The following is a 25,010-nucleotide window of genomic DNA, read 5'->3' as shown; positions in this document are numbered from 1 at the left end:
ATGGCCGAGCAAGCGATCGCCAAGCCGACAGCGCAGAAGCCTGTGGTTAGTCCCCCTTCGGCGATGCGTAAGTTTTTCTCTATTTAGTGGCACTTCCTGGCATAGGCCGCTGAATAAGCGGTTTGAGCAGCAAGCGTCTCATTGGGGATAACACAAGCAGGTGATAGCATGAAACTCATACGCGCCTGGCTAACTGTGTCGTCATCAGTCAAATCTGATGTGTACAGTGGCAACAAAATAGAAGTGAACAAGGGGAATACTGAGCAAAGAAAGCGCTTTATGTGGAAGGATAGGGACTGTGTATACGTAGACAGGGCTGAATAAATAGTGGTGTAAAATGACGAGGGTGGAGAGCACGCATGGAAAACTGAAAATGAAAATCGAACTGAAACTCTCATACCGGAATATAAATGACTTTGCCAGTGATCACAACTACCAAGATGTCGTTTTAGCCGATGATGTGGCTTCCGTGCACATTTCCTCGCTTCATCAGTCCATTTAAACGGGGGGAGGGGGGGGGGCGCTATTTTAGGAATAGAGGAAGTAATTTCTTGGAATCCCTACCCTAGGTTGCTTTCAGCACCGCGTCGTGATTCTCAAATTTCGCTGCATCGCTGAACCATACACCAGTCAGATTTGCACAAGAATGTGTGAGAATAAAATTAATTTGCAGTCAACTCTCTATAACTCCTTCTCTGAGGGAAGTGAACATATGTTTCAACTGTGCAAAGTCGAATTGTGATCAGTTGCTGGTCAGTACCTGTTTTGATTTACGGGTTCCTTCTCTGTCCCGTCTTTGTGCTGTTTTCAAAAGGTCTATAGCATGAACCAGCTCATCTAAATCTGGATTTTGATCGAGGCACTGAATTGATTTAATTTTTAAAAGTTGCAGCTATCATTGCATCACAGTCGCGCGCACGGATCCGGGGTGCGTCTGCTGAGACAAGGCGCTAGGAAAAGGGGGATGTTTTTTTTTTTAGAAATCTCCTGTTCATACATAAAGACTTTTCCATCTTTGTCAACAAACAGTAGCTGACAAAACGGTTCCGCGTCCCTCCATCTGTGTTTCAAATGCACCCGACGGTGCTCATTGGTTTTTATTATTTCTTCTTGCAGGTGCTGCACCAAGCGAGTAAGAAACTTTTTAAAATATTGGTGTATTTTCTTTATTTTCTACAATAAAACTAAATCCTAAAAAAGCTCAATAGCGGCACACACCTGCTAACTAAGAATTAGTCTTTCGTTTCACCTCAGCCTATACTTAACGCTTGCCAGCTTTTTGCTCTTGGACTCCAATATTAATCAATTCACAGACGATATTTACAATGTGTTAACGTCTGTAACGAAGTATGCGATCATATCGTATTTAAAATGTATAAACACCTTGACTGCCTTCACTAGATCCAGTATTACTGGTGTCATGCTGCCATACACATGGTTTGTTTTTCTTTTTAGCTGTATTTAAACCCCTGCCCATTGAACAGTTTTTCAGGGCAACGACAATTTCGTATCACGAACATCACCCTCTCATATTCCTCTTCTCAGTGGTTATCCATGAAGCAATAATGAAAACAACTAATAATTGCAAACTAAAGTTTAGAGATTTTTTTTTACCACAACAACCGTGAATGCAAAGTTTTTTGCGGGTGAAATATCAGAACTGCACAGCATGAAAAGCGTACTTATGACAAAAGCGTACTTATGTGTGTGCAAAGAACCTGAATCTTTCTGCAATTGTAAATCATCTCCTCTCCTGAGCGCGGCAAACCTACCGCATTCTCATCATCTCAAGCAAGCCCACGAATTGGACTGATTTTAACTTTTTGTTCTTTCCCTTTTAATGTCTCCTTTACATAAGCTATGGTTCCCGGGCTCCTCAGTTTCGCCTTCACTGAATGTGCAGGAATGTGGTAAAACCAGCCTACATGGGCGAGCGAACGACCCTAGCGTCAACAGTAGCGGCAACCAGCATGACAAGTAGCCTCTCTCAGACGACACGTGAGTTTTTCATAAATCTTAGCCTGTACTCTCCACGGGGTTAGTGAACGGAGAGATTCATACGCAAGACGGTTCCGATAGGCGGAATGCAATCCACAGCGACAGCTGTTAAAGGCGCATTTCCTGGTTATGCAGCGTCAACATCGTAACACGACGGAGAAACAAGGAGGAAAGGCTAGTGGCGCTGTGTGCGCTGCGCCATTCACCACTTCACTGATCTGTGACGTCTTCGCTTGCCACGTCACGGATCCATGGCGCCCTCTCTGTTCAGTGGCGCGAACTAGTGTTGCGTTTTTCGGCGCGTGGCGTGATCCTATTTCGCCGCGGCTAAAGTCACTGGGCAATGTTTCACAATAGCGCGTCCCTTTTCCATACGCCGTCGCTTGGGCCGCCGCGGCCTAAAGTTGCCAAGCCAGCAGACGCCAACGCATGCAGGAAATTTCCATAGAGTGCAGAGCATCCAAGATCTCCACGTCCTCAAGGTTCTGCTTCAACGAGCTAAGAATATAATTTTTTTCCTTTTTATGTAAGTGTCCCTTACAATATCTACCAAGTTAGATGTGCCAATTGACCGCTTCGGTGGCCTAGTGGTTTCAGGTACCGCCTCGCATACGAGAGGTGCGGGGTTCAGTCGCCAGTGCCACCGAGTGCCCACCGGTGATACAATGGGTACAAGCTTTAAGCCCCTGGCCTGGTGATCGGTTTCTTTAGGATCAAATGCTCGGGAAATGGGTATTTGACCCCACCTTGAGAAGAATAAAAATACCTTGCGCAATGGTGCTCCTTGGTCACAGATGCTCTTGCGACATAAAAAATCGCAGTTATTTAGATGTACCAACTGTACAAAAATTTAGTTCATCACTTAATATAACGACGTTGTTAATGCTGATGCGCCGACCACCGGGTGTACGATTGCAGTGCTGCGAAGGTCAGGCAGGAGTAGCCACGAACCTTCCAATTCCTGTTTTGGGGAGAGGAGTACTGCGGTGCTCTGAAAACTTATGCACTTACTATAGCCGTGGCTGCGTCTAGCCTTGTGACGCGTTTCAAGCGGCCCCACAAGCAGCTGTCGCTGAATCTCGCTTTACACAGCAGTAGTAAGCGTCATATAAGCGTATTTTCAAACTGCCTCCTCCGAAGAAAAAAAAAACAATAGTGAATGCTGTTCTTTGTTGAAAATTTCTCACCCAAAGGGGACGGAGAGTTCGCATAACCGTTCTCTTCAATTAAATTTCTAAGCAATTTGCAAAAAATGCCGCATTGATATTGAAAAGGATTTGAGGCATTATGTCCGCAGAAAAAAAAAAGAGATAAAAATGATACATTTAACCGAATGACGTACATGTAGTGAAGGGAGCCTATATAATCAGCAAAAGTACCTAACTTGCCTCAACCACAGACTCGCATATCCGGCTACAGCAGCGTGATACCCCGCCCCGCCCCCCTATTTTTTTTTAGCACAACCACCTGTTCTCACTGCTTTTAAAATTGTATTTATTTTCCAGATATTGAAGCAAAGGAGTAAGTGCCTTCTTACAGCTGCCTTCTGATCTTGTTTTTAAGCGTAGAATAATATGAAACAATTTATAAAAACAACGCGCGCACACACACACACACACACACACACCTCGTAGGTAAAGCTTGGGTGTGGCACTTTCTTTACAGCCTCTGGATGCAATTCAAGAGTTGATTCTCATAATTCGTGGCGCGATCGTAATGAACACGTTCCGGCTGCCCTGCTGTTCATCGCCTGGGGTGCAGACATTCATAAACTACTAATCCAGAGAAAAAATCATCAACACTAACCGACGTTTTCAACGTTTGGTGCCACAGGCGATGAACAGCAGTGCAGCCGTAAGCTGGGAAAACGCAGGTTTATGTTGATTAGTTTTTTGTTTTTTTTTCATACGCTAACTTTCAGCAGTAAACACTCGCCATGCACTAGAAGCCCAATGAAATCATAAGAATGGCACTGCGACCCCGGATCGGGCGTCTATAAAATCGGAACGAAGATGCCACGGTATAGTTTCGATATAGATGGCGCAATGATCGGATGCGGGCTTCGTGTACATTTCCACGTACATTGTTAATCGCACGGAATATAGACTGGGTGCGGAATGCTTCCAGCACAAAGCCCTGACGACATGATGTGGCATCGTGCCCGGTGCTTATAGTTGTAGGTGAAATGTTCTCATGAAAACACGTTACGTTTCTTCTTGTCTCCGCCAGGCGTGTTGAAGGTGCGAGGACGAAGCTGATTGCTGCAGCGACCGTTATCGCGTCCATCGCCCTGATTGCCTTAGTTCTGGTCCTTGTGAGTGCAAGTACGTATACTCCTTGTTCTTCGTTCCCAGGAGTTTCCAGGGTTACTACAACTGTTTAGCAGCAAGCGCAACTAGACCTGGATGGACTCGCGTACTGCTGATTTATAACGCTTATGTGTGCTGCCAGCATATGATGGAAGCATGTGCGACAAGAGCGTTCGATCGTCCTCTGACTCTAAGGCAAAAATACACCCAGATGGGCATAAAATCACTTTTCCCCCGGGACATTCCCTGGTGAGAATTGACTTTATTCCTTCAAAAGGGAATAAATAATTTATTCCCACCCAGGGAGGCTTTTCCCGGTCGCAATAATAATATTTATTACATGCTTCAAGGAATTTCCTGATGTGCGAAAGAAATTATTTTTATGACTGACAGGGCGGTTTTAAAGGTAGCCTCTGAGAATTATTTCACAGCCATTTAAGGGCTTCGTGAAGAAACTACGGGAGTTTCTTTCACTCAGTCAGGGAAATATATTTAGGGTCCCCTGCTTTCGTTGAAGCTTTCTCTGCAAGCTGCTGCAATCTGAGAACCTTTAAGGAAGAGCCGAAGCAACGCTGTGCAAATTTTTTCTTACAGCGCACATGATGAGTTCTACAGTAACTGAATAAAACAGTGATAACCACAGTGGATGAACGGAGAAATTTCTTTTCTTCATTCTTCGGCAGGTGCTCTCGTGTGTTCGTTGTGACGGTGCTCAACCACCTCGCCATAGCACTAAGGTGTAGGTCAAGAAAATTTGTGGCGCAGGATGAAAAAGAAAAAAAGCAATTAGGGAAAAAAGGCCGCCACAGTTTGGAAGACGTTGAAGTAATGAGCGTTAGCTGTGTGGTTTACTAGAATTGATATGAATGAGATTAAAGCACGCTGCAGGTGGTTGTTTCTACAGTGCTATTGGAGATGGCGCTACAAGTCTCAATGCGAGATAGACTGTTTTCTAGTTGCTGCCACAGATGGCGCTGTAATCTCAGGGTGGTAGCAGACCCCAGGAAATCTCGAAACGTGATGAGTAAGAGCTCACGCTCTTAAAATGTAAAATATGTACGAAAATAATAGAGACCTGCTTATGTCATCCTAGTATTAAGAACTTGTGCAACAGATGAAGAAAAACTAATGTGCACATGGACAGACTGCACCGCATGTCTAGCTGCCTAGAATTGTAACGCTGGTAAATTTTTCAGCTGGGCATAGGGTGTTATAAAATTGTCAAGACTATAATAAAATTCTGCAAAATGTTAAGAACTTACAACAGCATCCTGGTGCGGTTCTAAGCGCAGTAGTGACAGATAAGGCTTGAGGAGCCAAAACAAGAAAAAGTCGTTGGAGACAGTGGACTGCAGTGTTTAGTTCATATGGAGGTCTTTCGTGTTGACAACGCTGAAAAGTGTTCGCCTTCCATCGGCACTGACGCAGACTCGTCGGACGATAGTACTACGTCCGCGACCGAGCTGACATATCGCGAGCAGACCACGGCCTCAGGAGAGGCTACTACGGCGGCACCAACTTACAGGAAGGCGACTACCACAGAAGCAGACATGACTGCCGTCGAGACTACGGAAAAAAGTGAGTGTTTGTGACGGAATTTCCAGATGGTTGACCTCGTTTATTGATGCGAGATTATTATATTTCTCTGTCGTGTCAACAAAACATTTCCGCAATTTTGTCCAGACGATTACGTCGTTCTCTGACGATAAATGTGTGAAAGTGTCATTGTGACAGATAGTGTGCGATAAAAAGTTGCCGTGGGAAAAAGTTTGGTTGATGAGGCGCAGTTTGTCCATTCAACGCGAAAAACTCAAAAATACGGTTAGACGTTAAAATAGCCATGGGTGTCGATATAGTACATAGGCGTCCGAACAGCCACGGACGTCGATATAGTATGTGGACGTTTTGCTTTCGCATAGCTCCATAACGGGCCACCGCAGTGATCTGAAAGTTTTTTGTGGCAGCCGTTGGAAACTAGGCGGATCGGGCGCGTATTGACGTATGAGACTTCGCCAACTACTACTATCGCTTCTTCCTCTGTACGATCTCCCTGTTATTTTTTTTTATGGCGCAATCGTGAACCGGTGTCAGAATTGAAGAAAGGAGATACCGTGAAGAGCGCGAGAGGATCAAAGGGACCAACGACGCATATTCTCACGGGGCTTCGGACGCTTTCGCATTGAAACGCGTTTGTTCCGCGCTAGTCCTGCAGACTTTCCTCAAATATACAGCGATAGCTGTTATTGCCGAGGGAGCCGAACAAATCGGACGCGTGTTGGCGTGACTCATGTCCGGGACTTGTGAACGCAAGTGGAATGAAAACGAAAGGAGCAGGCGATGCGACGGCGACAGTAGGGTGGAGTGAGCCCGACGCGTGGAAAGGGAAAACTTAAGATGCAACAGCTTCTCTCAGAGTTGTGGTGGTGGTGAAAACTTATAATTGATGAAATAGTTTGGGAGCCACAGAGTGGCCCCGCTACATGGTCGCTGTCCCTATTCCGGGACAACGCATGACGAGGCCTCGTCTCTCGCCCGTTTCATCAGAGCCCTTTGGGACTCAAGCGCGGAGCAGTTGAGGAGGGCAGTCTCCCATGCCTCTCTGGAAGGGGTAGGGAAGGGGGGAGGTGGGGATTTTGAGTATATGCCCACACCATGTGGAAGATATTACAGGTCTCCCCACAGTGCGGGCATCGCCCATCCGTGTTAGGATCGTAATGTTTTATTATTGCAGGACAGAGTAGAGTACCTGCCTGCAGGCGCCTTAAAGTTCGCTCCTCCGTCTTACTCAGCCCCTTTGCAGGGGCCGGGAAAAGGCGGTGGTTGTCGCTATAATGCGTTATTATTTCCCTGAATCGCAGCAGCGGCAGGTTAGTCTCCGAGCCAGAAGAGCTGGGATGAGGAGCCCGGTGAATAAGCCTCGGGCAGCCGCGTCAGCGGCCTCATCACCTCGTAAGCCCTGGTGGCCAGGAGCCCACCAGGGGGAGATCTCCCCTGCCAAGTAATGATCACATGCTTTTCGGGAGTCCGTGATGATGATTCTCGAATTGGCGTGGGCGGCAGCAAGCGCTATCGCTACTTCCTCGGCTCGCATTGAATTCGCGGCTCGAAAGGAGAGTCCACCAACGTGCATTTCCTGGTGAACGACAGCGGCAGAGTGAGAGCAAGCAGACAAAATTAGGCGGACACTTAAGCCTCGCCTTAAGGGTATGACGTGACAGAGTTAATGGTTATTTGCTGCTTTCTTTCGCAATTAGTGCACCTTTTAATTACACGCATAAATTATCATAAATCATTAGGCATGCTAAACAATGTAATATGGCACAAGACACACAAATTCTCTCTTTAACCAAGTCGAACGAACGTGCCTAATATTGCCTAGGGGTAACGGGTCTGAATAGCAACCTACGGGTCATCTGTTCAATCCCCAACTAACTAACTAATTACCCGAATTTTCTTTTAAGCAAAATTTATTTACTTTAGATCATTATATGTCATCATCACATTTTACTCATGCTACGACCTCGTAGCCACAACTTAACTGTAGTGTTAATCATTTTCATTCGACAGCTCAACATGTGACGTCACAACCTTCTCGACCAATCCTGAATTATCATGTTTAAAGAGTTCAGGGCTTAACCCGCAGTGAGGGAAATGTAGTGAGCAGCAAACGATGCCACCGCAACAGCCTGGAGGGAAGGGAGAAGAGTGGAGAGGGTTGCTTGGACTTTGAGCGAGAGAGGGAGTAAGCTTCATTAATATAAACTAATTACGCGGGTGGTTCAGCCAGGTCCGGGAAACCATTGGCGAATACGGCCCTCCAGGGCTGACCGAGCTTTGTTGGACTTGACGGAGGACAGGCAGGTCGCAGCTGCGTCCATACTAAGAACATGGGCCTGGGCGCCGCTAAGTTGAGGGTGAGGTTAGGGAGTTACTGAAAGGAGTCACGGAAGTGAGTGTAGTGCGCCTTGATGACGCCCTTGTAGCGCAGAGCCTAGTCACAGGTCGGAGGGCATAACCAGGGGATCGCAGGCACCCTGGTGAGAGTTTTGCGGACGAGCTTGTGGACCACACCACTGCCTCCAATCCTGGCATTGCCAGGGATGCACCTAACTGTGGCCGTTGTGGGATAGATGGTAGGATGGGCTTCAGTAACGTCTATAGTTCACGTCTGCAGGGATTGTGTGCTCTTGAAGGGAGCATTAATGGCATCCATTGAGTGCTATGAAAGTTACTATACCACGGATCTGGTTGCTTCCAGAAAGAGGCCTGGACGCCCGTACCTTGTTGTGCACGTACGGAGACGCGACCAACTCGAGCACCGTATTTCCACCGGATGCCTTGTGTGACCTGATCTTCTTCGACTCGGCCTACAAGGGGTACAAGAACATCCCCGTGCCACCGAGCAGCTTCGCACACAACATGAAAGCGTTTCTGTCCGCCGCCCAACGCTACCAGACGACCGAGTTCGGAGTGGCATTTGCATATAAGTGAGTGCTTCCAGTAGTCCACTGATAGCAAGACCATATGTAGCACTATGTAGCATGTAGCACTAAATTCCCTCTAAGAAGGGTCGCACACTTTATCAATCAATCGAATTATAACAATAACCAGATTTTATCAGCACAGGGGCTGTAGAGAATAAAGTAAGCGACTACAAGTAAAAAATGAACACACACTGTCATCATCCATACCTCCTAACCTCAATATTTTCGACCCGTTTCACCACCATTATCAGCCTGACTGCGCCGATTGCAGGGCAAGGGCCTCTCCCATGTCTCTCCAATTAACCCCGTCTTTTGCCAGCTGCGGCCTCCGTATCCCTACAAACTTAAGACTTCCTGTGGAAAGTCAACTGTCCTTTGGCAAGCATGCGGAAGGGACATCGACACGATTATTTGCTTGAAGGTCGTCATATGTTTCCGATTTGCGAGCAAGCATTTCGATTAGTACGCTCATCGTGTAGGTTCCTGCTACACTCACTGTCTTTCTGTCCTGTCCCCTTCTGAATAACAGAAATCGTATTGTTAGCTTACAATCAAGGTAATTAATCCAACAGAGTGTGTGAAGTTGTGCCCTTTGTTTATGTGAACAAATTTGCGCCAGGTACCACGCATGGATGCGCAACGACCTGAAAAGTGCCGACTCGAAGCTCCTGGAGGAGTTCTGGGGCTCGGGCATCTATCACTTCGGCGTCATCGACATGCCGGCTTTCAGCGTCGACCACGCCAACATCAGCGACGTTCTCATCACGCTCAAGGTTTGAGAGCAAACTGCACGTGCATGCGGCTAGATTAAGCACGGACTACTTAGTGCAACGCACATGACACAAGAGCTAGACAGGACGAGCGCTGAAAGCTGTTTATTCGAAAATAAAGCACATACATACATACATACATACATACATACATACATACATACATACATACATACATGCATGCATGCATGCATGCATGCATACATACATACATACATACATACATACATACATACATACATACATACATACATACATACATACATACATACATACATACATACATACATACATACATACATACATACATACATACATACATACATACATACATACATACATACATACACACACATACACACACATACATACACACAAACACACACATACATACATACATACATACATACATACATACATACATACATACATACATACATACATACATACATACATACATACATACATACATACATACATACATACATACAGCCGCCGCGGTGGCTCAGTGGCTATGGTGCTCGGCTGCTGGCCCGAAAGACGCGGGTTCGATCCCGGCCGCGGCGGCTGAATTTCTTTGGAGGAGAAATTCGAGGCCCGTGTGCTGTGCGATGTCAGTGCACGTTAAAGAACCCCAGGTGGTCGAAATTTCCGGAGCCCTCCACTACGGCGTCTCTGATAGCCTTAGTCGCTCTGGGACGTTAAACCCCATAAACCAAACCAAACCAAACATACATACATACATACATGCGTAGAGCAACCGTGGTTTCTTAGCCGCGTAGTGAAGCGCTTACGGCAGCCCTAAGCTCTGAAACTAAGTAAGGTGAACCCTTGACCTCATCTTCTCACGCCTATCGGTGTATAGGGCTGCAGCAAAGGCCCCGTTATACGGTTTCGAAGCAAAAGCCTGTTGCTCGGTTATTTTGGGCAAAGGAGGTATGTATATACATATATTTTCGAAATCATTCGTCAGAAAAAGCAAACTATAGATTACACGCGTCTGGTAAGGAATTTTTTTTCTTCGTTTGAAGTGACGTCCAGGCGATGCATTCAACAGCATTCTTTAGGATATACAGAATGTTTGAAGTGGCTAACGGGCCATAATGTCACTCATTGAATAAATCGATCAGTGACTGAATTCTTTTAGCAAAATATACAGTTTTATGGTGGAATTGAAGAAAAAAGTGGAAAGCGGCAACTTTGCTGCTTCTCAATCCGCCTCGCGCCAGTACAGCAATGCAGATATAGATAGTTACGAATGAGGCAGGCATAACTCGTGAGTCAAAAGAATAATAAAACAAAAACAAAAATATACATGCTCCGAAACAAAGCAGTTCAGTCGACACGCCCGAAATAGTGAGAAATAAAAGCATTCTAACACACATGATCAGGCAAAACTGAGAAAGAAAGCTCGTTACACAAATATTAGAATCTTAGGAGCCAAAGAACCTGAATAAACTCTGTTTAGAACAGGAAAAAACCTCAATATTGACGAGGATTAGGCTGGTTTACGTAGACTGCAACAAGACATTTTGCTTTCCACAGTTGGTGCGCAGGTGCAGCACAAACCACAATTCTCTAAGCCTTGCGCATAACTGTATGGTGTTTCTTTTCATGCTGGCCTTAACACTCCTTAGCATAAGTCAAAGCAAATCAAAGTTAAAGTGGCCTTGTATCCAAATGTCCTTCAGTAAAGTTAGTTGTTGGGACAGTTGGTAATGCAGATTTAAGTTCATAGTTTTTCAGCGCAACGGCACAAGGCTAAATAAGGTAAGAAGAAGGACGAGAATGAGGAAGGGCGAACACAGCGCTGACTGACAACTCTTTATTTAGCGACACAGACACACCTTAGATATACTCAGAACAGCGCAGGCGCACACCATTCAAGAAAAAAAAAACCAACGAACAAAAAAAACACATCGCACCTTTATCGTGAAAATTGTGAAATAGGGGACTTTTCTGCGTCATAGCGAAGCAAAGAAAATATGTTTAGGTAGAATTGCGTAAGGCCTTTAGAAAAGGCCTTAAGGTGCAAACGCGTAAGAACCTGAAGTGCGAACCGTAGCTAGCGCTACTGCACGATATTCCGAGCTTAAGCATGCTAACCAAACTGCTATATTCTTACTTTATGTATACATTTTGCGCACAACCCTTATAAAAATGGTCTTTAGACAGTCTATACACTTCTTATTGACTCTATTGACTTCCTGTAGATATTGCTCTTTGTCTATTTATGGTCTATAGACTGCCTGTAGACACAACTCTACTAAAAGTGTATGGCCCTAAGTCTATAGACTCTCTATAGAATTTATTTTGCCTATAGACTGTTCTTTACGATTTGTCTTTGGACAGTCTATAGACTTTATAGACAGAAGTCTGTAGACATTCTATAGACTATCTAAAACTTTTTTGTATGGGAATATTTCTCATCGCATTTTTTTTCGCCAGACATTCTGCTTCTTTCCTTGCACTCGATTCAGGAGCTTAGCGCGGTGGCTATGAAGAGGCCCGACACCCTCCGGCAGCCCTACACCGTGTTGGGGGCCGCGACTGCGGCCCTGGCCGACTCCTACGCGTCCAAACTGAGGCGAGTGGGTGCGACACCGAAAGGTGTCCACTTCGGGACCCGTTAGAGCGACTACCCGTGTGATAGATATGACCGTGTATTGTAACTTAGTTACAATACACGTCATAATGACGCATGGGTGGTGCCTCACTGTAGTACAGAGTACGGTCGCCAAACCATTTCTTATCATGCTGCTATTCTTCTAAATAGCCTTGCGCTCATCGATACCTACCCGGAAAAGTTGTCGATACGAGCGCTACATGCGCATTTCCTTAGAGCCAACATCACATGATTCTCTTGTATGATTGTGTTTTGTGCTTTGTGTTTCTTGGTGCCTTTTATTTTTTTATTGATGCTTTGTTTTTGCCGTAAAATGTCTTCTAAATTCTACTACCGCTAATGTTACGTTTTCCAGAATTTTAAAAACTTAAAATAATTCAAATGAACGGGTTTCAATTTGAGCGTGTTTGAAATCTTTGTTTAAAACCTGATATGTTTTAGAATTGTGTTTTGAATGTATTTCAAACCGCATGTGCTTTCATTTGGAGTGTTTTTGTTTTGTAGGGTGGAAATTTTAGGTCTGTGAGATGAAGTGTGAAATTGAATCCTGTATAATGTGTACTAGCACTACTGCCGATCTGTACATAGAGGGGGCCGGGCTTTGTCAAGCCGCAGTTATGCGGCTTTTACCCATCGCCCTCTTTTCTCCTTGAGAGAGAAAATAAAGACGATTTGATTTGACTTAAACTCAGCAATGGCAGAACGGATTTGCAGAGCGAAACGGGGTTTGCAGAACGCACCAGTGACGTGCATATTCGTCAAAAACAAGATGAAGCCATAAGATGCAATTTCATACCAATCCTTACCGGAGTCACTGGCAGAGTAGGACGCTGTGACTCGAATACATCGGGTATCGCTGCCGGCCCAGCAGGATATTTATCCTCGTGGACATTGTTGCAAGTGCCTTGTGTTGCTCAGAACAGCGATGGCGCATAAAGGAGGTGATTCATGCCATATATCGCGAAAATGTTCACGTATACTTATGGAACCCATGTCGCTATAATGCATTTGATGAGAAGTTTCAAATAGTGCACACTGATTTTTAGTAACACGATGAATGCAGCAAATGTTTTGCAGTGTGAGGGTTTGTTTGTTTGTTTGTTTGTTTGTTTGTTTGTTTTTTGCGAACGGGACATGAAAGTTCGGGGTACGAGCTGAAAGAAGCACCTTGCATTAAAATTGTCCCGTTTTTTTTTCTTTTCCTGGCTTAGAGGTTCATTGATGTTGATCGCGAGGAGGACGTTAGAGACAATAGGTCATTCATTCGTCCAGGTGGAAATGGAAGTGGTCACCTACCAGAGCTAAGAAAGCGCAGGAGAGGGTTTTTAATGTATCTATTCTCGAGATTTCTTTTTCCAGCGACACGCCGAAAATGGAGTGCATATTGGGAAAGCACAGGTTTTGTCCTGTGCTTTCCTCTCTTCGTCCCTCGTCGTTTTGCGTGGTTGCAATATGCACTCCATTGTCAACCTTCAACTAATCCGCCTTCGCCTGTTGCATGCGCCGAAGAGCGGTTCTAATTTTTTCCTACTATGGTAACAATGTTAAAGCTGTAAGCGTCACTATACTGGAAGAAACATTCATGGCATAGTTTCTTGAAACTTTAGGCTCTACCTAGACAAGGGGATCATTTAAACTCGAAAAACTAGCTTTAATAATCGCAATCAACATGCGAACTTCTGGTCACGTCCACCAGGAGCGCTTGTAAAATCTGTTCCCTGCCTCAACAAAATTTTCAGGTGCGTTCTACCGCGACAGCAAATACATAGTCCAGCAGTGAAAGGAATTATATGTGACGAAATGCCAGGAGAACTGTTGCCTGTGATGGCATATGCTAGAATTCTGCTCGTGCTTTCTACAAAATAATCAACGAAGCGACATGAAATAACGTGAGGAGGCGGTCAGCAGGCATGTAGACCGTTAATGTGCAAAGCGCTTTTTCTCTCTCTCGCCGCAGGGATGTGTACACACCGACATTGTTCATCTCTCAAGGCCACTACGCATTCGGGGATAACGAGGTGCCCGACTGCAAGATGGTCCCACCCACCATGCTTCAAAAGCCGACTGCCTCTCAGTTCTACACATACGACCTGGTCAGTCAGCATCGGTTTCTCTTTCCGCAATGACTTGCTCACGACTGCTAGATGAGTCACTGATCGCAAGCAACGTACTGATGCAGAAGGATGTTGGAGTCCAATTCGCTGCCACCCAATATGGCTGTCCCAGAATGCATTTCGTCAGACGGAATTACAGGTGAACTCAGAGATCAGAGACGGAATGCACAGTGCATTCCCGTAGCGCCCCTTAAGCGGTCCCCTCAAGAAATGGAGAGGAGGACAAAAGTATCAGAGGTCACAAAAGGAGGAAAACTTACAGACAGTATGACAGTATTATTACCACGTCTGTGCAACGTGAAATTCATAGGCGGCTGTTTGCGATGGTGAATGCGCCATTCGCTGCGACACGAGGTGGCGCCCTCTGTGTGTACAGATGCGAACCGCGCAAACAATACTTTCCGACACTGTCCACAGAGGGCGTCACTCCCCTTTGTCCATTGTTTGTCCTTCGTGCTACGCCAGCGACTCCAGAAAATTTTGGAAGCATGCCTTTAACAGCTATCGCTGTAAACACGAGCGAGCTGCAAAGCATCGGCTGTGGTTGACGTGAGGCGCTTTGGTAGCAACGTTCTGGACGGTCCACCAACTCTTTGCCGTAACTGTTTCGGCTGTTCCAGCCAACTGGCGAAAGCTTCCACGAATCAGTACTCACGCTGATTGAAATAAAAGCATCTCCTAGGTGTTTGTCTCACTACTGTCGCCGCAAATGTCCTAAACTGGCTACTAGAGCTGCGGTCTCTATCCTTTCTCTAACGTGAGACAGTTACTGTCTCGCGGTGACTTGGTAGCCTCAATGAAACAGTACCTCCTTCCCAGCTGAATATTTCACGCACCCTGCGTAGCACACCAACGCTTCTTTGGCAGTGGATTGTAAAAAACCTCTTAGAAAGATATCTAGATAATCACCATAGATGAATGTCCCAGCCTTTTATGAGCAGCACGTGGAAGACATTCGGGAGTTTTTTTTTTTTCGCATGAAATAAGGTGCTGTTTGCGTATTAAATGACGAAGAAGACGTTAGCATTTTGGCGACAATACCACGTGCAGCGACCCATAGTTTATAATGTGCATTATGAGAAATATAACTCAACGAGCTTTCAAATTCGTATCTTCGACTTTCGACATTTCGAACCACATTGCCGCCTAAGAATTTTTTTTTAATTTGGTTCACCTTCGCTGTTGACGGCCTCCAATCTTGCCACATAATCTTCCCTAAATTTCGAAATAAAAAAATAATCCGTTTTACATACTTAATCGTGTACATCTTGAGCTGTATTACATAGATAATGTCCGCCTTGTTGTACAGTCCACCTCCACAGATCACACGATCTTATCTCTTTCGGCTTTTAAAATAAAAATCTGTAAACATTAACGCTTTGTTGTACAATCTGCCTCCACAGATCACACCATCTTATCTCTTTCGGTTTTTAAAATAGAAGCCTGTAAACATTAACGCCTTGTTGGACAATCTGCCTCCACAGATAAAAGTGTTTGGCGATGGCAGGACAGAAAAGAGTTCCTGTCTGCAGGCGCCGCAGAGTTCGCTCCTCCGCCTTACTCAGCCCCTTGGCAGGTACTGGGTAGAGACGGTGGCTGTCGCAATAATGAATTAGGATTTCGCGGAACCGCAGAAGCGGTTTATGAGCTTCTGAGCCAGGAGAGCTAGGATGAGGAGCCCGTTGTGTGAGCGCTCGGGCGGCCGCATCAGCGGCCTCATTGCCTCATTGACCCTGGTGGCCAGGAACCCAGATTACCTTTGTGCGAGTTGAATCCGAACATAGATGGGCGCTGCCCGCATTGTGGAGAGATCTGCGATATCTTTCACATGGTGTGGGCATGTACTCAGAATCCTCACCTTCCCCCTTCCCCCACCTCCACCCGAGAGGCATGGGAGACTGCCCTCCTCAACTGCTCCACACTGGAGTCCCAAAGGGCTCTAGTAAAGCGGACGCGAGACGGTGCCTCGTCGTGCGGTGTCCCGGACTAAGGATACCGACCATGTAGCGGTGTCTTCTGATCCGCAAACTCTCTCTGAGTATTAAGAAAGTTTTTCACCACCACACCTCCACAGATCACACCATCTTATCTTTCGGTTTTTAAAATAAAAATCTGTAAACATTAATAAAGTCAAGCATGGGAAACGGCATCATCCCTGCACACCGTCCGTTCATCAATCCTGACGGACGCAACCGCGTTTCTTTTTTCTGTTCTCAGACCGACGCACTGTCCGCTCTGCAGCGGTCTCAGGATGCTGGCGTGGCTGCCAAGTGGCTCGTGTCCGTCACCATGAAGGGACGCTTGACGATGGCCAAGGACGAAAACTTTCAACTGTTATCCGACTGCAAGAACGACCCGTACGCGACATCGTTCGGCACATACGTAGAGGTAGGCGCTCACTTTCACATATCTAGACTCAGAGAGAAAGAAATGGCTGGGGTTCAACGTGAATCTAGTTTAACCTAGTTATACGAGCGAAAGCTCTGTTAAGCACGGTCTGCAGTGTCTCAAATCAAATGTCAAGGTCAAGGTGAATTTCAAGGTCAAGGTTCAACGCCAGGAACAAAGCCAAAGTTTAAGGTAGGGTACCCAATGGTTAGTCATATATGGTCACGTGGTCATAGTACCGTAGCTTGGGGCCATATCGCCACGCTGTAAAGTCCGGTTCGACCTTGTCAGGCAATGAAGGTCATTGTCTCATCCACAGCGAAATTGGAAGTTTTACCCCAAGGAGTAGAGCTTTCGGTCTAAAAGTTAGGGAACACTTAACGCGAAGTTAGTCTATAGCATTTGAGGTCCCCATTTTTGCTGGTTTGGTGATTTTGTGTCATTTTTTATGAGTTTGGGGGTTGCTCCTCAGACACTTGTCAGCGCTCAACCGGTCCACTTCGATGACACAGCTGAATCAGTGGGTCACGCGTCCTGTCTCTAGAAATCATTAATTTATTTTTCACCTTCCACGGTGGGCAGGATAGTCACAATTCAGTGGGCCAGTTCCCACCTGCCCTGATGGCGGGTTGTGATGACGTCACATGTCACAGGACCTCTATCTGCCAATCAATTTAATTCCAATCTGTCATAATGGGCAGGTTTCTCTCAATCCAGGGGGCCGGTTGCCACCGGCACGGTAGGCAAGTTGTGATGCCCGTATCTGCACACGCCGCGAGCAGACGACGAGGCACACAGGAAAACGTTGAACGCACTGTCCTGATTGGCTGAGGTGTCTAGCTTTCACAGCACTGCAAGGAACTTATGAGATGGAGTATACATCTTATGCCGGAGTCGCCGAATCTGATTGGTCTATCAAGTGGGGCTCTAAGTCGAGACTGTCCCTCCACGCCGAGAGAGAAATTCAAAAGAATTTCTAATTGAAATTTGGCTTTCTTTCCCAGCTGTTCGTAATTCACAGACGCAGATTCATTGAGTCGCGGTAACTTCTTTTCGCACAATAAGTATGCACTGTGCAGAAATAAGGAACTGAAGAAAACGTAGTTCCTCTATTTAAACTTCTTTCCGCTTTAAAAATGACTGAGATGTAGTGTATGGACTTCACTGAAGGCAATATCATGTCATTCAGCCTGGCCCTCATCTCTAGAGCCCGCACACTGTATGGTTTCGTATGCACAGGGTGTTTCACCAAAGTAAGGTAACTGTGCGGGCTAGTTGGTGATCCATTACATACAAATACCTTGTGTGTCCTCGTCCTTCGTCGTGTGTCTTGCTGGTTTGCGCTGGTATTTATATGTAATGTTTCACCAAAGACTGTTCGTAATTCTTAAAAGCAGCTAGGTTTTTGAGTTAAATAACGTTTTCTTCGCTACAGTATTGTCACCGTTGGCTGCGAACTGAAAACCGCATATACGTGGGAATTACCCGTTGAATTAACTAAAATGTAATTAACTTCCTAACTATTACAGTTAAGCTCCTCATTTGTGATGAGATTTGTTGCTTGTCACTGCTGATATTCATACAATGTTTAGATTTTTGAAAACGCCATTCTCGTCGCAGCTACAAAACAAAGTATGTGTGTGCCGTTTCAATGCCCCGAACCAGGAGCAGAACAGCACATGCAGCCACGCCCACCAGCCAGCGTCGTACGGAGGCGGGCGTGTCACGTGGTCTGTTCTCGCGAATGCTTCGCGGCCAGAGCGGATGCTGCGGCGGCGCCTGAAACGAAAAAGAGCACGTGATACGCTCGTCACACAGTGACGTCAAAAAGTGGGCGTGGCTGCACGCGATGCTCTGCTCCTGGGTGTAGGGTTTTTGTTCTGTAGCTGCACTAGGAATGTAAGTTTTCGAACACATAAAAAATTTCTACGCATATCACCAATGATGAGCTACAAATCTCAGCATAGTGAAGAGCTTAAATATAATAGCTAAAGGTAAAATGTTTTAGTGGAATCCCCCAAGGTGGAGTAGATTTCTAAAAAGGAGTAATTACTCATTGGCACCCACCCGAGCGCAGCCATACGGCTACAAAGGAAAGCTATACAGCTTTCTCAGAAAGCTGTATAGCCTTCCTTTGTAGCCGTATGGCTGCGCTCGGGTGGATGCCAATGAGTAATTACTCCCTTATTATAATAGCTAAAAGTTTAATATTCTTTTTTATTGATTCATTCGGTAATTAACATGTCTGTGTTTTCTGATCGCCACCATCGCTGACAATACTGTAGCAATGAAAATGCTTTTTTAACTGACAACCATACTTTTTTTTTAATTAGCAAGCCTTAGAAGAAAGACGTACATATACGGTTCAACGTCCCAGAGCTGTTCATGGGCAATGATAGACGCCGTGTCTCTACAATTTATTTTTGCAGGATGTACAGTACCTACAGTATAGGAACGGCGGCGCCAATAATTCACCTCAAAGCTTACGAGGTCTGTTAGAAAAGTATCCGACCTTTGGTCGTTGAAAAAAAACTTGCATAACTGGAGCGTTGCAAACCTAGTCATCTTTATAGTAGTCTACTTGGGACTCCACACACTTCTCCCAGCGGTGCTGCCATTGTGGGAAGTATTCTGAAAAGGCCCTTTTCGGAATGGAGTTTAGCTCAGCTGTCGTTGCAGCCATAATGTTCTTCCTTGTCTGAAATCGCGCTCCTTTCAATGGCCTTTTGCTTTTGGGAACCAGCCTGAAATCGCAGGGGCCATATCAGGACAGTAAGGAGTCTGTTGAACTAGAGGAGTCTGGTTTTTCACCAAAAAATCTGATTCGAGTGCGAGGAATGTGCAGGAGCATTGGCGCGATGGGTGCGCCAATTTCCTGTTGACCTCAGCTCCGGGTTCTTGCGCCGCACAGCATCACGTAGGCAACGCAAGACATCCCTGTAGTACTCTTTGGTCATTGTTTGACCCTGTAGAGTGCGTACTCGTGGTCTGCCACACAGAGGGTGTCAAAGAAAGCAGTCAGCATCACTTTCACATTGCTGCGCAATTGGCGGGCCTTCTTAAGTCTTGGTGACGTGGAATGCTTCCACTCTGACGACTGGGATCTGGTTTCCGGGTCGTACCTGTACACCCAGGACTCGTCACTAGTGATTATGATGTTGATGAAGTCGGGGTCACTGTTTGCGGAATCCAGCATGTCCTGTGAGACTTCAACACGAAGCTGCTTTTGCTCCACCGTGAGCAGCTTCGGCACGAATTTCGCCGTAACTCTCTCCATGGCCAAATCTTCGGTGATAATGGAATGTGCGGAGAAATTGCTCATGTCCACCTCTTCCTCAATTTCTCGGATAGTCACGCGACAGTCCCGCATCACCATAGCGTTCAGTTCGGCAATGACCTGGTCATTTTGGCATGTTGATGGCCGATTGGAGCGTGGCTTGTTCTCCACCGATGTGCGGCCATCTTTAAAACAATTGTAACACTGCTTAAACTGTGTGCTGCTCATAGCATCTTCACCGAAAGCCGTCTGAATATTTCGAATGGTTTCCACTCGGCTGTCGCCAAGTTTATGGCAAAATTTGTTGCAGTAGCGCTACTCCTTTCACTCCGCCATTTTCCTTGAAATAAAAAACAGACGAGAGCACTCCACACTGCCTCACTCAAACGCTGCTTCGCAGCGACTGACGCTATCGGCAGGCGGGAAAAAATTCATGCATGCGCATGAAGGTTCAAGGTCGCCTGATGCAAGCGCGCTTGTCTCATATCCATCAGGTGTTCGCAAAAAAAAAATAAAGTCGGATACTTTTCTAACAGACCTCGTACTCTCCTTTATACTACTGTCGTGTTAAAAAGTCTTCCATTTTCTGTAATCCAAAAAAAATATTGATCGTGGGGGTACTGTCAAGCCCCGTGTATCAAAATAACGCCTCTTGCTACTGTTTGCAGATTTGCACCAGCACATTCTTCCGCAAGAAGCTCCAGTACTCCGACAGCCTTGAGGCAGCGCACACGATCAACGTTTTCAAGAAGACCATGTTTGTGTACGACAACGAGAAGGGGCTTTGCACGAAGGTAAGTTGTGGGCAGTCTCAGCCGTTAGCCTGCATTGGTGCTTCGAGCCCAAAATACCCATGGTTCTTCTGTAAACCAATCCGGACAGGTTAGAATACAGAACCATCCACTGCCGCAGAACCTACCACTGAACTGAGGACCGGTCAATGGGCAGACTAAAATACAGAACCTGCCACTGAACCTAATAATATCAAAAGGAACAAGCACAAGTACAAGGAACAAAGTGTTAGCGATGTCCTTCGCCGGTTTTCCAGCACGTTTTCTTGATTCGCCCCGGCTGTGGGGAGTTTGAGTTGTTTGTTTTTTTCAACAAATTTCTTTTGAGCATAACACTTATTATCAGTAAACGCCCTTTACTTCCTCACTGTCCTCCAGCGTTTGTCCTAAATGTAACTTCATTATGTTGGGTGCTGCCGTCACCGTCGTCTCAAAATAAAACCAGTGAAGTTCGTTTTAGAACACATTTTGTCGGTTCTTGCCCACATTTTTAACCTGTCCATGACATCCGGCATATTTCCAGAAGACATGAAGCGTGCAAAGGTCGTAGCGATATACAAATCAGGTGATAAGAACAACTTTTCAAATTATAGGCAAATTTCGGTCCTCCCTGCCTTTTCCAAAGGACTAGAAAAAATTATTTGCACTAGAATGAATTCCTTTTGCGAAAAACACAGTTTAATATCCCCATGCCAGTTTGGTTTTCGAAAAGGAATGTCGACCGAACTTGCTTTATTAACACAAAAGGAAATCATAATAAAATCTTTAGAAGCAAAGGAGCTAATTATTGGTATTTTTGTAGACTTCTCAAAAGCCTTTGACTCTTTGAATCACGAAACACTTTTAGCGAAACTAGAACACTATGGTTTTCGGGCAGTATCAATAAATCTCCTGAAATCTTATCTCACAAACAGGCAACAATCCGTCGTAATAAATGAGGACTATTCTACTCCGGAATTCCTGAAAGCCGGTGTTCCACAAGGTAGTGTCTTAGGACCTTTGTTATTCAATTTATATATAAATGACATTGTAAACATCACAGACCATGCTTCCTTCATTATCTATGCAGACGACACGAGCGTATTTATAAGGTCTGACAGCCTTGACGATCTTCATGATGCAGCCAATGCCACCCTTGAGGCGTTACACCATTGGAGCCAAGCAAACTCACTGCATATTAACACTAAAAAGACTAAGGCAATCCTTTTTACTGTGGCCCAAAAACGCATAAGTTGCAGATTTGACCTCTATATTGGGTCAGACAAGATTGCACTTGTACCAGAGACTAAGGTGCTCGGTGTCATATTTAATGAACATTTGGTATGGAACTCGCATGTGAACTATGTCCTTGCTAATTTGGCGAAAGTAGTTGGAGTACTGTGTAACTGCCGTCATGTCTTACCTGCAAGGCTTAAGCTTCAGGTATATAATTGCCTTTTTTCATCCCAAATAGACTACTGCTCTTTAGTTTGGAGTACAACATCAAAGGTAAATATTAATAGAATCCACATATTACAGAAAAAAGCTCTCCGGTAAGTTGCGGGAGTGTCTTGGGACGCACCATCAATGCCTCTTTTTCAAGCGTACAGCGTTTTACCGTTCACTAACTTGTACAGCTACCGACTGATAACGCGATATAAGACATGCCTGAAATTCAATAATAAGGCATATCTATCACTGTTTAATCTGAAACGGCCTCCTGACGTGCAATATTCTCTTCGAAACCAGGAATCATGGTTGGTTCCGTTTTCTAGGACGAGTCAGGGGTGGAACAGCATTGAAAATCGTATAAGCAGGCTTCTAAATGAGTTAATCTCAAAAAATGTAAATGTATACAGCATGAAACCGGCCGAACTTAAGACGTATCTGTTGAATTTTTAATAAATGTGTCTGTAACTGATCACTCCTCAAGGTCAAAACAACTAAATCTTTGTAGTAGTTCTTTTGTGTACCTAATTTCGTTTTGATTGTGGTAATTATGTTATTTCAGTCCTTAGTGATGCTTTTTGTTGCACTGTACGCCAACAATTTGTAAGGGCGCAGGGGCCCTGTCAAGCTGTCTTCTGACAAGCTTTTTTGTCCCTGTGCCCTGCATTTCTTTGAAGTGCAAAATAAACCTTTGATTTGATTTGATTTGATTTGACCTTTGTGGGGGCCTTTCGAATCTATACCTGTACCAAGTTCTGAAATAACCCCTTGCAAATATGTCCTTCCATTTCGAGGTCCTATACGTTCGAAGAGGTCGGTAGGATTTCAGTGCCTGCACATTGCGTGGTCCGGACTTGTTCTAAACGAAAATTGGCAGTGGCTTAAGTCTGCTACGCCAGGATATACGTAGCTCGAGCAGTGACGTCACGTTGCTCTGCGCCGGCGGCAGCAGCGGCAGCGGCGCGCGGCGAGGCGCGCCAGCTGTGCGCAGTGACGTCACTCGCTCCTCGCGCATGCGCAGTATGGTCGAAGGAGGGAGCACGCGATACGGCGAGACTGTGGGCAGTGTAGCTCACGCTACAATATCTATGAGGTGTACGTTTGCGCCGGACACTTGAAATCATTTTTACATTTGCCAGTCGATAATTGGCCCCGGCTCAGGAGTACCGCGTAGGTGAGCCTTATCTAAATATAGTTAATGCACAATTTCAAACATAAAATGCACGTCGTCGGACAGCTCCGCAACGTCGCTGTGAATTCTAATCGGCAGCACAAAAACTAGAAACGCCATCAAAAATCTGAACCGCCGCGGTGGCTCAGTGGTAAGGTGCTCGTCTACCGAGCCGGAATACCCGGGTTGGAACCCGACCGCGGCGGCCGCGTTTCGATGGAGGCGAAACGCAAGAGGCGCCCGTGTGCTGTGCGATGTCAGTGCACGTTAAAGATCCCCAGGTGGGCGAAATTATTCCGGAAACCTCCACTACGGCGCCTCTTTTCTATCTTCTTTCACTCCCACCTTCCTCCCTTTCCTTATGTGGCGCGGTTCAGGTGTCCGCCGAGATATGTGAGTCAGATACTGCGCCATTTCCTTTACTCAAAAACCAATTTACAATAAAAAATCTTACGCAAGCTGCTCTTTTATCTATTTATTTATTTATTGAAAGTACCTACAGCGCCCCGGGCATTATTGTAGGGGGGATATTACTATATGCAATAACACATGCAAAGAAGATATTGGGAAGATATTCATGTTACGATCACCCTTTTTACGTTGCCTTCGCAGATGTGCAGGCTCAAGACTCAGAACGACAACCTCCAGTTCGGCATCGCCGTGTTCGACCTCGATTACGAAGATCACAACAACAACTGCACCGACCTGAACGTCTTCGGCGCATTCAGTCGACTCAGGATGGTCCGCAAACTGGTGGACTACTTCCGGACACCGTCAGCCAGTGGCGCTAGCTGTGAACGCGATGTCCCTTGTCCCAACGCTGCCTCTAACTAATCGGGCTGCTTCGCGTGGCTACCCTACACGCGGAGTACCTGAGCATGACCTGCGCTGAGTCACAATAGACAAGGGTACATCCGGTCATCTTATCTCAAGGGGTTTATGGGAGAACTCAGTTCCCTTTTTCTATAACTTGCGGCTACAATAAAAGAAATGAAAACGCCCTTGCATTTGTGTTCGAGAAGAGCTGGCGGAAAGCATTGTATTGTATATTGTATTTTATTGTAATGTATTGTATCCATGTAGTGTGCGATGTCAGAGTATGTTAAAGAACCCCGGGTGGTCGAAATTTCCGGAACCCTTCCCTTCTAAAAAAAAGTTCTATGATGCAATAACCTTATACAGGCTTCATCATAGAATATTATACAATCTGTATGATATATCACACAATCTGTATGACTTTCTATGACATCTCTATGATGACTGTATGATTTTACAGAATTGTGTGACGTTTGCATGATAATATTTTATGATTTGTATGATAAGTCTATGATATTTCTATGATAAACTGTATTAGTTTATTGCATCATACAACTTTTTTCAGCAGGGTTCACTACGGCGTCCTCATAGCCCGAGTCGCTTTGGGACGTTAAACCCCTATAAACCTAAACCTGTATATATTGACACTGCATTTCCTTTTGTTGATTTTAGCAGATTGGAGGGATAAACTGACATACAGGAATGTAATGTAAGAGATAAACAGGGCACTGTCATTAGCAACATGGATAAGAAAGTTAAAGTAGCTGATGAGGGTTTACGGTTAACGGTGGTGTAACGTCCCAAAGCGACTCAGGCTATGAGGGACGCCGTAGTGAGG

General features: G+C 45.5%; 1 protein-coding gene across 1 annotated transcript; it reads left to right on the top strand.

Annotated features, from left to right (window-relative positions):
* Positions 1 to 24,190, top strand: LOC149348365 (uncharacterized). The gene is made up of 13 exons (XM_089585804.1): positions 1 to 67; positions 1,117 to 1,132; positions 1,904 to 1,998; positions 3,504 to 3,519; positions 4,228 to 4,322; positions 5,736 to 5,885; positions 8,566 to 8,794; positions 9,411 to 9,564; positions 12,042 to 12,148; positions 14,145 to 14,280; positions 16,519 to 16,689; positions 20,635 to 20,760; positions 23,969 to 24,190. Exons 1-13 carry the CDS (start codon positions 1 to 3, stop codon positions 24,188 to 24,190), a joined length of 1,584 nt encoding a protein of 527 aa, XP_089441930.1.
* The last annotated feature ends 820 nt before the right edge of the window (positions 24,191 to 25,010 follow it).

The sequence above is a fragment of the Amblyomma mixtum genome, chromosome 4, assembly GCF_055824585.1.
Source record: "Amblyomma mixtum isolate Tamu chromosome 4, ASM5582458v1, whole genome shotgun sequence".
Lineage (NCBI taxonomy): Eukaryota > Metazoa > Arthropoda > Arachnida > Ixodida > Ixodidae > Amblyomma > Amblyomma mixtum.
Note: the sequence above shows the minus strand (reverse complement) of the source record. Positions and strands in the feature narration are given on the sequence as shown.

Coding starts and splice junctions, on each gene's coding strand:
- LOC149348365 (XM_089585804.1), top strand. CDS start 1: ATGGCCGAGCAAGCGATCGCCAAGCCGACAGCGCAGAAGCCTGTGGTT. Junction 14,281..16,518: donor AGTTCTACACATACGACCTG/GTCAGTCAGCAT, acceptor TTCTGTTCTCAG/ACCGACGCACTGTCCGCTCT. Junction 16,690..20,634: donor CGTTCGGCACATACGTAGAG/GTAGGCGCTCAC, acceptor TACTGTTTGCAG/ATTTGCACCAGCACATTCTT.